Source organism: Mandrillus leucophaeus, unplaced genomic scaffold (genome assembly GCF_000951045.1).
Source record: "Mandrillus leucophaeus isolate KB7577 unplaced genomic scaffold, Mleu.le_1.0 Scaffold12, whole genome shotgun sequence".
Taxonomy (NCBI): domain Eukaryota; kingdom Metazoa; phylum Chordata; class Mammalia; order Primates; family Cercopithecidae; genus Mandrillus; species Mandrillus leucophaeus.
Genome location: NW_012100320.1, coordinates 3,432,229 through 3,446,151, shown reverse-complemented (window position 1 = coordinate 3,446,151; position 13,923 = coordinate 3,432,229). Strand labels below are relative to the sequence as shown.

General features: G+C 49.0%; 1 protein-coding gene across 1 annotated transcript in view; it reads left to right on the top strand.

Annotated features, from left to right (window-relative positions):
- CILP (cartilage intermediate layer protein, nucleotide pyrophosphohydrolase) overlaps positions 1-11,298 on the top strand; it is a 15,616-nt gene extending 4,318 nt beyond the window's left edge. Inside the window, exons 4-9 of the mRNA XM_011968156.1 lie at positions 405-674; positions 1,952-2,131; positions 2,831-3,145; positions 3,941-4,049; positions 4,972-5,129; positions 8,202-11,298. Coding sequence (XP_011823546.1) covers positions 405-674; positions 1,952-2,131; positions 2,831-3,145; positions 3,941-4,049; positions 4,972-5,129; positions 8,202-10,570 — 3,401 coding nt within the window. The 3' untranslated portion in view covers positions 10,571-11,298. The remainder of the gene's footprint in view (positions 1-404; positions 675-1,951; positions 2,132-2,830; positions 3,146-3,940; positions 4,050-4,971; positions 5,130-8,201) is intronic.
- The last annotated feature ends 2,625 nt before the right edge of the window (positions 11,299-13,923 follow it).

Genomic DNA, 13,923 nt, shown 5'->3' with positions numbered 1-13,923 from the left:
CAGGATGGTCTCGATCTCCTGACCTCGTGATCCACCCGCCTCGGCCTCCCAAAGTGCTGGGATTACAGGCTTGAGCCACCGCGCCCGGCCAGCTAGAGGATCTTAAAGCTGGAGGTGATGTGGCCCAAGCCACATGGAGAAAGCTCACCCTGACTGCAGGATCAGGGATGGGTGTGAATGGCATTGAGGAGGAGCCTTGATGTAGAAAGTGACTGACATGGTTTGGCCAGGCTGATGAGAGCATGAATGGAGGCCTCAGCAGTGGCAGATGTAGAGGGGATTGGAGAGATACTGGAGAGACAAATGTGATAGGGCCTGAGGCCAGCTGGGGGTGGGTGACAGGGAAAGGAGAACTGGAGCGCACCAGGATCATGGCTCCTCCTCAATTTGGCTATGTCTCTCAGGCCCTGGTGAGTGGACAACATGGTTCAACATCGACTACCCAGGTGGGAAAGGTGACTATGAGCGGCTGGACGCCATTCGCTTCTACTATGGGGACCGTGTATGTGCCCGTCCTCTGTGGCTAGAGGCTCGGACCACTGATTGGACACCTGCGGGCAACACTGGCCAAGTGGTCCATGGTAGTCCCCGTGAGGGTTTCTGGTGCCTCAACAGGGAACAGCGGCCTGGTCAGAACTGCTCTAATTACACCGTACGCTTCCTCTGCCCACCAGGTAAGCCAGAACGCCCTACCCCCACCCTACTTCCCACTAGCCTCTACTCAGGGAGAGGGAGAACTTGCCTCTGGCCACCAGAACTCTCAACATCACACACATGCGTATGCTTGGACTCTCTAATAATAAACAAGTATTGTCATTAGTGCCAGAACCTTCCCAATAGTGTTTTGTGCTTATGGCTACTCTCTACTCAACCTATATTATTGTGTTTGAGTGGCACCACGGTGAAGACCACAGGCTCTGAAGTGGGGCTGCTTGGGTTTGAATTCTGAGCCTGCCATATGACGTGTCCCCTAGACAAATTTTCTGAAATTCTCTTAGCCTCAGGTTTCTCATATGTGACACCTGGGTAATATTAAGTCTTCGTAGGGGTTTTTAATGAGGATTAAATGATATGAACGCAGAGGCTTAACCCAGGTAAATGCTCACTGAGTGTCATTTTCTATTCTTGTTCCTATGTGCCAGATACTGTGCTAGTTATCCACATTATTCAACCTTTACAACTGACCTTTGAGGGATCTCCATCTTGACAAGTGACACGAGGTTCAGAGAAGCTAGGTAACTTCTCACGATTCCATAGCTGATAAGGCAGAGCTGGAGTTTGAACTATGTCTGTGTTTGCAGAGCCTATGCATTTATATCCCCTCCCACCATGGATAATACAGATGTTAGGGGGAGCAGGTCTACTCCCTTCTTGGATGGGGATCCTCCCCCTTAGGGTTCCACAAGATCCCCCAGGCCCAGGAGTCAGTGGTGGTCATCTGGGATGGGAAATCAGGCTGATCTGAGCAAGGTGTGAAGACCCCATTCTTGTACACAGGCCTCAGGCCAGAGGTGAGGAAGGTGGGCAGAAAGGGGCTTCTTGTCCAAGTCATTGCACGTTCCAGGCCCCGACTTCCCAGGGGTCCCTGACTTCCCAGGGAGTCTTTCCATAGGAGCATGCAGCTGTTTCCACACTGGTGAAGAAGAAAGATAGTGCTATCCCTGCACATCTCAGGAAAGCATATCAAAGTCCCAGTGCTTGGCCAACAAGCACCTCTCACGGCGACCCCTAGCCCATATGGTGCCTCTGTGAAAATTAGAGACCTCACTTCCTCAAGACTTTTGACTTCCATCTGTTGGAAAAATCATTGCAGTAAATATAAATATCAGTGACATCTACAACATAAATGGAAAACTTGTTTTTACCAGAGAAGAAACAGACTCAGGGTCAGATTTCCTGACAGAGTCCCCTCAAGAGGGAAGTCAGACCGTCTGCTGATCTCACTTTGCAGGGTCCCTGCGCCGAGACACAGAGCGCATCTGGAGCCTGTGGTCTCCCTGGAGCAAGTGCTCAGCTGCCTGTGGTCAGACTGGGGTCCAGACTCGCACACGCACCTGCTTGGCAGAGACGGTGTCGCTGTGCAGCGAGGCCACTGAAGAGGGTCAGCACTGCATGGGCCAGGACTGTACAGGTACCACCCTCCCTCCTGGCACTAGGCAGGGTGTGGTGGGTGAGGCTGAACAATGAGAAAGGAGTTAGAGGGTCAGTTTGACACTGATAGATTTTTCATTTACTTACTCACCGCATATTAATTGAGCATCTATTATGTGCCCTAATGAGAGATATATAGGATAATATAGGAACACAGGGCAGGGTCAATTATCATAGCCTGGGGGAATCCAGGAGAGCTTCCTAGAGGAGGTGTTTTGGGCTAAGTTTTTGTTGTTGTTGTTTTGAGACAGAGCCTTGCTCCATTGCCCAGGCTGGAGTACAAGGGCACAATCTTGGCCTACTCCAGCCTCCACCTCCCGGGTTTAAGTGATTCTCCTATCTCAGCCTCCCTAGTAGCTGGGATTACAGGTGCGTGTCACCATGCCCAGCTAATTTTTGTATTTTTTGTAGAGATGGGGTTTCACCATGTTGGCCAAGCTGGTCTTAAACACCTGACCTCAGGTGATCCACCCACCTTGGCCTCCCAAAGTCCTGGGATTACAGGTGTGAACCACCACGCCCGGCCTTCGGATAAGTTTTAAAGATTAGTAGGAGTTAGTCATGCAGGCTGATAAGGGAGGGTAGCAAAGGCCAAGGAGGAGAGGAAGTGATCTGTGATGTGGCTGAAGGAATGCCAGAATCCATAGAATCCCTACTGATGTGGCCCCTTGTCCCACAGCCTGTGACCTGACCTGCCCAATGGGCCAGGTGAATGCTGACTGTGATGCCTGCATGTGCCAGGACTTCATGCTTCATGGGGCTGTCTCCCTTCCTGGAGGTGCCCCAGCCTCAGGGGCCACTGTCTACCTGCTGACCAAGACACCTAAGCTGCTGACCCAGACAGACAGTGATGGGAGATTCCGAATCCCTGGCTTGTGCCCTGATGGCAAAAGCATCCTGAAGATCACAAAGGTCAAGTTTGCCCCCATTGTACTCACAATGCCCAAGACAAGCCTGAAGGCAGCCACCATCAATGCAGAGTTTGTGAGGGCAGGTAACTAAATTCTCTGGGGTAGGGCTGGTGAGAAGGTCCAGATTTTTAAATAAAGGGATTATAGTGATAAAAGCTGGCTTCCCAGCTAACTCGGAGTAAAACCCTGAATCCTTACCATGATCTGCATGACCCTATATTATCTGGCCCTCCATTTCTTCTCTGCTCTCCTCTCCTGTTACTTTCTCCACACCAAATTACTCTACTCCAACTGCAATGGGCTCCTATCTGTTCCTGAAACACACAGGCACGCTCCTGCCTCAGGGCCTTTGTGCTTGCTGCATGTATTCTGTTTAGAATGTTCTTCCTGTAGATATTGGCATGGCTTGCTCCCTCAAATGTATGAAGTCTTCCCTGGCCACCTTATCTAACAGTCAATACAATATAGTGTGAGGTTTGAAGGTCACAGAGAGAAAGACTTGGGAAGTTCAGAAATGGTGCCGGATGGCCAGAAAATTCTGCCAGGGGCAGCAGAACATGAATATTGCACTATTCAAAATGGTCAGTTCTGTCCCAATGGTAGTGCTTAGGAATCTTGGCTGACACAAGGTCCCCTTGTTTCTCCACTGACCCACCCAGATGCTGCTTGACAGGCCATGGGAGAGGTTCCAGGATGGGGTGTGTGGAAGGATAGACTCCACTGTGAACCAATTCCCTTAGGACCAATGGAGATGGGCTGGGGGTAGGGATAAAGCCATACAATTTTCACACCACCAAAGACCCTGAGGGGAGCAAGGCTCAGTAGAACCTGTCACACATACACAAACCCAAAATGCTATTTCTCATCTTCTGTCCCAGAGATTCCATACATGGTGATGAACCCTGAGACAAAAGCACGGAGAGCTGGGCAGAGCGTGTCCCTGTGCTGCAAGGCCAAAGGGAAGCCCAGTCCGGACAAGTATTTTTGGTGCGTATTCTGCTAGCTACCCTGCCCAATTCTCCTCTTGGAAACCAGAGCTTCTTGCATTGGGTCTGGACTTATTAATAAGAACAATAACCAACAGAATAAAGTTACAAGTAAGGCAGTGGTACGGAGCCCGGATGTTGGGACTTACAAATGGGAGCCATGGGGTTGGGAGCCAGACAACCAGCAAGCTCTCTCATTGTACCCTCAAAGCTAGGAGAACCCTTTGGCCGGGCACAGAGGCTCATGCCTGTAATCCCAGCACTTTGGGAAGCTGTGGCAGGTGGATTGCTTGAGCCCAGGAGCTCAAGACCAGCCTGGACAACATAGTAAAGCCCTGTCTCTATAAAAAATTTTAAAAATTAGCCAGGTGTGCAGGCTTATGTTTCTAGTACCAGCTACTTGGGAGGATAAGGTAGGAGGATCACTTGAGTCCAGGAGGCAGAGGTTGCAGTGAGCTGTGATCATGCCACTGCTCTCCAGCCTGGAGACAGAGCAAGACTCCATGTTTAAAAAAAAAAAAAAGCAAACAAGAGCAGAATCCCTTATGGCTGTGAGTCCTTTATCCTTCACAAATATTTTATAGTCACTCTCTTATTTGACCCATCCAACAATCCTGTGAAGTCAGCTGGAAGTCATTGCTGACATTATATAGACCAGAAGGCTGAAGCACAGATTGGTGAGATGGGGCGGGGGAGGTTGTCCAAGCATCCCCAGTCAGGTATGTGGTAGGGCTGGGGCTTAGAACCAAGCTCCTTGTTTCCCAGGCCAATTAGTACTCTTGGATGAGCCAAGTCAAAGGTGATATTGACATTAGTGGGAACCCATTCACCATCTGTCTCCTTGGCTGCCTGCTCCTGGCACTTTTCCAGGAATGCCTGCCCTCCCACTGCCCATTCAGGGTCCACCTCTCCATCCCTTGCAGGTATCATAATGACACATTGCTGGATCCTTCCCACTACAAGCATGAGAGCAAGCTGGTGCTGAGGAACCTGCAGCAGGACCAGGCGGGGGAGTACTTTTGCAAGGCCCAGAGTGATGCTGGGGCTGTGAAGTCCAAGGTTGCCCAGCTGATTGTCATAGGTAAGCCTGTCTGGGTCCCCGGGGCCCCTGGGTCTGCAACAGGGCTGGCTGAGCACGCTGGTGCGCATAACTATGCAGTAAAAGCTAAGGCTTTTTCTTTTTTCTTTTATTTTATTTTTTTTTGAGATGGAGTCTCGCTCTGTCACCCAGGCTGGAGTGCAGTGGCACCATCTCAGCTCACTGCAACCTCTACCTCCTGGGTTCAAGTGATTCTCCTGCCTTAGCCTCCTGAATAGCTAGGATTACAGGCGTGTACCACCACACCTGGCTAATTTTTGTATTTTTAGTAGAGACGGTGTTTCGCCATGTTGGCCAGGCTGGTCTCAAACTCCTGACCTCCAGTGATCCACCTGTTTCGGCCTCCCGAAATGCTGGGATTACATGCGTGAACCACCGTGCCTGGCCAAGCTCAGTCTTTTCTGTACTGTGCACAGTGCCAGGACCTCTAGGACACAACGATGGTACAGATCTGAATCCTACCACCATGGAGCCATCATTTGAGGGGGAGTGAAGACATGTAAATAAGAGACAAACAAGATAGGAAAATGCAGCTAAGTCCGGGTGCAGTGGCTCACACCTGTAATCCCAGCACTTTGGGAGGCCAAAGTGGATGGATCACCTGAGGTTAGGAATTCGAGACCAGCCTGGACAACATGGTGAAACCCTGTGTCTACTAAAAATACAAAAATTAGCCAGGCGTGGTGGCGTGCACCTGTAATCCCAGCTACTCAGGAGGCTGAGGTAGTAGAATAGGTTGAACCCAGGAGGGAGAAGTTGCAGTGGGCCAACTTCATGCCACTGCACTCCAGCCTGGGAAACAGAGCAAGACTCTGTCTCCAAAAAAAGAAGAAAAGAAACATGCAGCTAAAATAGGAGATAAGGGGCTGTGGACTCTAATAGATGGTAGATACCTCCCAGGTGGGAGTGACCATGGATGGCTACTTGAGGGAGCAGCTTTCCAGCGGGGGCTTAAATAATGGTTCTCAGCTTTGGCTGCCCATTGGTATGACCTGATTGGGTTTTAAAAAATACTGATGCCTCAGTCTTACCTCCAGAGAGTCTGACTTAATTGGTCTGAGATATGGCCTGGGCATACATAGTTTAAAACCTCCCCATGTGATTCCAATTTCCAACCAAGGTTAGAACCCCTGGTCTTAAAGAATGGGCAGGGATTGTGTATGTAGAGGTGAGGATGTTACAGATTGAGGGGCCCGCATGGGTAAAGATATAGAAGTGGGAACTGAGGGGGCTTTATAAGAAAGGGTGATCTAGAGCTGGCTTCAAGAAGAGAACTGGATGGGGAGAGGTTAGAGGCCAAAGACCAATAAGGGGCCTGTCTTTGGAAAATGAGTAGGAAGGAAGATAGCTTAGTAATTGGTCTAAACAAAACAAAAGGCAGAGAAGGACAGAATGTATTGGAAGGATCCTGGACTACTTCAGACTCTTAAAAAGTTGAGGAACAGGCCGGGTGCGGTGGCTCACGCCTGTAATCCCAGCACTTTGGGAGGCCAAGGAGGGCAGATCACGAGGTCAGGAGATGGAGACCATCCTGGCTAACACGGTGAAACCCCGTCTCTACTAAATATACAAAAAATTAGCTGGGCGAGGTGGTGGGCACCTGTAGTCCCAGCTACTTGGGAGGCTGACCCAGGAGAATGGCGTGAACCTGGGAGGCAGAGCTTGCAGTGAGCCGAGATCGTGCCACTGTACTCCAGCCTGGGCGACAGAGCAAGACTCCATCTCAAAAAAACAAAACAACAACAACAACAACAAATGTTGAGCAACAGACCTCAGGGCAGACACGACACAGGGTACTCTGGATGTTGGCAGAGATGTGGAGCCCTCAGCAGTGGTCCCAACCCATCACACCAAGTTTCCCTGTTTGCTACAGTAATTCTTAATACTACTTTATTATCCTGAAGTTAAATTTATAGATAACTACATATAATTTCCAAACGTATATATGCATGGTCCTAACTATACAACAAAGGATAAATTTTTAAAATTTTAATACAAAATAGTGTGTATTCCCATATCTAAATGCTTTGGCACATTGACACGAGAAGACAAATTAAGAAGTTAGCCACTAGCACTTAAATCCAAGGTCACCATAAACACAACCGCTACACATGCTGATGGGTACAGAGGTATCATTCTGGCATTCACAGTCCTTAGGTAATGCTGTTGTAGAAACTTAATTTTCCTGAGATGAGGAACAATCCTTGGTATTGTTCTGAGCTAAACAAAGTACAATCTTAGCTCAATTTATATGGTAGTTGCATTCTTGAAAAATTCAGTATATGGTTAAAGCCATGTAAAAGATACTAGGCTCTGACCTTTTGTTTTAGACAGGGTCTTGCTCTGTCGCCCAGGCTGGAGGGTAGTGGCACTCTCACAGCTAACTGCAGCGTTGACCTCCCAGGCTCAAGCAATCCTCCCACCTCAGCCTCCCGAGTAGCTGGGACTACAGGCGTGTGCCACCACGTCCAGCTGGTTTTTGTATTTTTTGTGGAGACAGGGTTTCATCATATTGCCCTGGCTGGTCTCGAACTCCTGGGCTCAAGCAATCCACCCACCTTGGCCTTCCAAAGTGTTGGGATAACAGCTGTGAACCACTGCATCCGTTCAAAGCTTTGATCACTTTAAACAGGTTTTCTACCTACATGAGTGTCTGGTGGAATATGTGAAAGTCGTTCAGAACACAGAAAGATTCTTTATGCAGAACAGTACTATGCATTGCAGGACACAGAACCTCAATGGCCCCAACCCACAATATGCCAGTAACATCCCCAATTTTGGTGATAACCCAAAACACCTTCACAAATTTTCAAGACCCCTCCATTGAGACAAACTGCCACTATAGTGGTCTCATCAACCAACTCTCTTTCCCCACATATAAAACAGGATCAGTAATAGCTGTTCCATCTCCCTCCAGAGAGTTCTGTGAGAATGAGAGTCATGGATACACAAGTCCTTTGAAAACCACAGAACACTGTAGAGAGGTGAGGTTGAGGTACTCTTTGTGTAGGATGTAAACTTACATCTTAATTTCCACACCATTTCCCTCCACAGCACCTGATGAGACTCCTTGCAACCCGGTTCCTGAGAGCTATCTTATCCAGCTGCCCCATGATTGCTTTCAGAATGCCACCAACTCCTTCTACTATGACGTGGGACGCTGCCCTGTCAAGACTTGTGCAGGGCAGCAGGATAATGGGATCAGGTGCCGTGATGCTGTGCAGAACTGCTGTGGCATCTCCAAAACAGAGGAGAGGGAGATCCAGTGCAGTGGCTACACGCTACCCACAAAGGTGGCCAAGGAGTGCAGCTGCCAGCAGTGTACAGAAACTCGGAGCATCGTGCGGGGCCGTGTCAGTGCTGCTGACAATGGGGAGCCCATGCGCTTTGGACATGTGTACATGGGGAACAGCCGTGTAAGCATGACTGGCTACAAGGGTACTTTCACCCTCCATGTCCCCCAGGACACCGAGAGGCTGGTGCTCACATTTGTGGACAGGCTGCAGAAGTTCGTCAACACCACCAAAGTGCTACCTTTCAACAAGAAGGGGAGTGCCGTGTTCCATGAAATCAAGATGCTTCGTCGAAAAGAGCCCATCACTTTGGAAGCCATGGAGACCAACATCATTCCTCTGGGGGAAATGGTTGGTGAAGACCCCATGGCTGAACTGGAGATTCCATCCAAGAGTTTCTACAGGCAGAATGGGGAGCCCTACACAGGAAAAGTGAAGGCCAGTGTGACCTTCCTGGATCCCCGGAATATTTCCACAGCCACAGCTGCCCAGAGTGACCTGAACTTCATCAATGACGAAGGAGACACTTTCCCCCTTCGGACATATGGCATGTTCTCTGTGGACTTCAGAGATGATGTCACCTCAGAGCCACTTAATGCTGGCAAAGTGAAGGTCCACCTGGACTCGACCCAGGTCAAGATGCCAGAGCACATATCCACAGTGAAACTCTGGTCACTCAATCCAGACACAGGGCTGTGGGAGGAGGAAAGTGATTTCAAATTTGAAAATCAGAGGAGGAACAAAAGGGAAGACAGAACCTTCCTGGTAGGCAACATGGAGATCCGTGAGAGAAGGCTCTTTAACCTGGATGTTCCTGAAAGCAGGCGGTGTTTTGTTAAGGTGAGGGCCTACCGGAGTGAGAGGTTCTTGCCTAGTGAGCAGATCCAGGGGGTTGTGATCTCCGTGATTAATCTGGAGCCTAGAACTGGCTTCTCGTCCAACCCTAGGGCCTGGGGCCGCTTTGACAGTGTCATCACAGGCCCCAATGGGGCCTGTGTGCCTGCCTTCTGTGATGACCAGTCCCCTGATGCCTATTCTGCCTATGTCTTGGCAAGCCTGGCTGGGGAGGAACTGCAAGCAGTGGAGTCTTTTCCTAAATTCAACCCAAATGCAATTGGCGTCCCTCAGCCCTATCTCAACAAGCTCAATTACCGTCGGACGGACCATGAGGATCCACGGGTTAAAAAGACAGCCTTCCAGATTAGCATGGCCAAGCCAAGGCCCAACTCAGCTGAGGAGAGTAACGGGCCCATCTATGCCTTTGAGAACCTCCGGGCATGTGAAGAGGCACCACCCAGTGCAGCCCACTTCCGGTTCTACCAGATTGAGGGGGATCGATATGACTACAATACAGTCCTCTTCAATGAAGATGATCCTATGAGCTGGACTGAAGACTATCTGGCATGGTGGCCAAAGCCGATGGAATTCAGGGCCTGCTATATCAAGGTGAAGATTGTGGGGCCACTGGAAGTCAATGTGCGATCCCGCAACATGGGGGGCACTCATCGGCGGACAGTGGGGAAGCTGTATGGAATCCGAGATGTGAGGAGCACTCGGGACAGGGACCAGCCCAATGTCTCAGCTGCCTGTCTGGAGTTCAAGTGCAGTGGGATGCTCTATGACCAGGACCGTGTGGACCGCACCCTGGTGAAGGTCATTCCCCAGGGCAGCTGCCGTCGAGCCAGCGTGAACCCCATGTTGCATGAGTACCTGGTCAACCACTTGCCACTTGCAGTCAACAACGACACCAGTGAGTATACCATGCTGGCACCTTTGGACCCACTAGGCCACAACTATGGCATCTACACTGTCACTGACCAGGACCCTCGAACAGCCAAGGAGATTGCGCTTGGCCGGTGCTTTGATGGCACATCCGATGGCTCCTCCAGAATCATGAAGAGCAATGTGGGAGTAGCCCTCACCTTCAACTGCGTAGAGAGGCAGGTAGGCCGCCAGAGTGCCTTCCAATACCTCCAAAGCACCCCAGCCCGGTCTCCTGCTGCAGGCACTGTCCAAGGAAGAGTGCCCTTAAGGAGGCAGCAGCGAGCGCGCAGGAGTGCTCAGCGCCAGCGGGGAGCGGTGGCCTCTCTGAGATTTCCTAGAGTTGCTCAACAGCCTCTGATCAACTAAGTTTTGTGGTACTTCACCCTCTTCTCCCCTCATTTCATGTGATAGCCATTGTGAGACTGATGCACAAACTGTCACTTGGTTAATTTAAGCACATCTGTTTTGGTGCAATTTGCTTGTTTCTTCATGCCTTTACTTACTTTGTCCCATGATACTGATTGGCATGTGGCCCCCAAAATGGCACAATAAAGCCCCTTTGTGAAACTGTTCTTTAAAAGAAACACAAGAAATTGGCCACTGGTAAAACTCTGCAGCTTCAACTGTTCTTCATTTAATGCCATTAATGCAAATATACTTCCTCTTCTTTTTGCATGGTTTTGCCCACCTCTGCAATAGTGATAATCTGATGCTGAAGATCAAATAACCAATAAAAAACATATTTCTTGGCCTTGCTCCACAGGATATAAGCAAGCCTTGATCATAGTTCATACATATAAATGGTGGTGAAATAAAGAAATAAAATGCAATATTTTTACTTGAAATGTAAATAACTTATTTATTTCTTTGCTAAATTTGGAATTCTAGTGCACATTCAAAGTTAAGCTATTAAATATAGGGTAATCATAGTTCCTCTACTAAGTCTGGAAAGAACATCTCCTGGTATCCACAATTACACCAGGTTGCTAATTGTATTTGTACATTTCCCTTTGCATTTGCTTTTGTTCTTGCTAGAAACCCAGTGTAGCCCAGGGCAGATGTCAATAAATGCATATTCTGTATTTTGATTCTGAGGCCACTGTCCTGTCTTTTAACTATTAAAGTGAGCCAGCTGCTCAGAGGGGTACAGCGGACTCTGGAAAGCAGTCACAGGTGGTGTAGGTCCTGGCCCCCTAAGTTACAGGGCAGGGCAACATAGGCACACACTCCAGCAGTGAAGTTTGTTCTCATGGATCACATTTTCCGTTTGCAGAAAAGAGCAGATTCCTGGAGTTGTGAGCATGTTCTGGGCTCCTGAGCAAAACTAAAAATATGTCCCGATTTTTTTTCTTTCCTTCTTTCCAATACTTTGGAGCTTATACAATGGCTTGGCCCAGGGTCTGACAAGCTGGCCAAGTGGTCCTTTGGCTCCCCCAAAAGCCTGTTGCCTTCTCCAGCTGGCCTGGCCAGCCTCACTCAGAAATGATGGGCTTTTTCTTTTTTCTTTATGCTCCTCTAAAGATGTTCAGCTTTTCCAGACACCAGATCTCTGTTGTGTGTTACAGACCCTGTCCCTGGAGCAAAACAACTGGTCCAAATGGGCACAGTTTTGGTTTTGGAAAAGGTATTTGGTTTACAATAGTAAATCAGAGGCCCGCAGGTGGTGCCAGAGCAATCTCAGTGGCATTACAGTCAGGGTAGTGTGGTGTGGGGTTGGCTAGGATGCACTCACTGCCCCTATCCCAACCCCTCCAGAATCTGTCAGGCTAGAGGCCAAAGGGTTTGGGAGAAGACAGGGTACTGTTTACAATCAGGACAAAAAGCTTTCCCTGATGCCCCGATCAGCCTAGGGCAGCTCCTTTACCTATCTCTGGCCTGGGCTGGATTTGCACTCTTGGATCAAACCGAGCTCCTGGGAATTCAGTTTGTAATCAATTAGAAATTTCTCTAGCTGAGCACATCCCAATAACCACAGAAAAAGCAAGCATCTGCAGGAGTGAGGACTAGTGGCCTTGTGATTGCAACTTGACCCACTTCCAGACTCCACATCTGTCCCACTGCTCCCAGGAAGCAGCTCTCACTGACTGCTTGGGGAGGCTTGACTGCCCTTGTTGAGGAGTCAGTGTATAGCTATCTGCAGCACTGTCGCCCCAGCCACTTCAGGAGCCAGAGTGCATGCTGCTTCAACCTGACCACCAGTTCCTTTCAAACTCACAGGGAGGAGGTGCTGGGGAAGGTGGGCTGACTGGTTCCTCACTCTAGGGCACTTTCCTTGCTGTTCTCAATTGACGGCCTAAATAAATGGACTCCAGCACACAGCATCTGATGCCTGACTCCTTCACTCGCCAAACATTTATTGAGTGCCAAACCACGTATGCAAGTAGACAAGCTTTTATGAGATAGTACTAAATATACTACATGTCGTGGCATCAGACTTTGAGGAAGTGGTGGTCAGAGAAGTCTTCTTAGAAAAGGTGACATCTAATTTGAGGTCTGAATGATAGCTAGGAGCTGGCCTGATGATGGTGTGGCTGTCAGGAACAAGAGGCACAAGCAGAAACAGATGTGGGGTTGGCAGGTAGATACCTCTCTTTCAGACAAGGAAATACTTCTCTTTTTTTTTTTTTTTTTGAGACGCAGTTTTGCTCTTTCGCCTAGGCTGGAGTGAAGTGGTAAGATCTTGGCTCACTGCAACCTCCGCTCCCAGGTTCAAGCGATTCTCCTGCCTCAGCCTCCCAAGTAACTGGGATTACAGGTGCCTACCACCATGCCCAGCTAATTTTTGTATTTTTAGTAGAGACAGGGTTTCACCCTGTTGGCCAGGCTGGTCTTGAACCCCTGGCCTCAGGTGATCCACCCACCTCAGCCTCCCAAAGTGCTGGGATTACAGGTGTGAACCACTGCGCCCGGCCTAGCAAACATTCTTGAGTTGAACTCATGATACTTAGTTCCTAAGAGTCTTGCCTCCAAAATCAAATGTGCTCCTTGCTAGCTGTGTGAATTTCCCCTGGACCTCAATTTACTCACCTGTAAATGAAGGATTTCTAAAGCCTTTTTCATGATTTTCAGTGAGGCTAACAGCACCATTCCCAGCATGCTTTCAGTTCATCAAACCACTGCTGATTCATTGGTTTTTCCCCTGTGGAGACTGCACACTGGATGGACAAAATGCTCATCTCAGAAAAGCCCTAGCGTTTCAGTTGCAGCCTACTGAAAACTCAGTTACTGAGTGCGAATTCTATGAAGATGGGTACCATATGGCAAGGAGGAGGGGAACAGGCAGGTAGATGGGCAGATCAGGTTGTTTCTGCTTACAAACAAGGGAGTTTTCAAACAATGTTCTCTCAAGTTCAAAGAGTTCTAGCAGGCGGGGAGATAAGAGAAAAATGTCACCAAGATGATGGGACAAGAACAGAGTCTGGAAGGATTGAGAGGATTTACGCAAAATTAGAGGTAGTGCAGGGAGGGTGGGGTTTCAGGTAAAGGTGTTGGCTAGAGCCAAAGAATAGAGGTGGGACTGTGCACTGGCAGTCTTTTGATTACAAGTAACAGGTGTGCCAGGTAACCCCGGGAAGGACTGGAACCAAGAACTGCAGAGCCATCAGAATCCAAGTAATCACTCTCTCTGGTTTCCATTCTCTTATTTTGTCTCATGCTTAGTGGCTTTTGCTCTCTCAATTTCTAATTCAATCTTGGGTTACATGCTCTGTTTTTCAAAC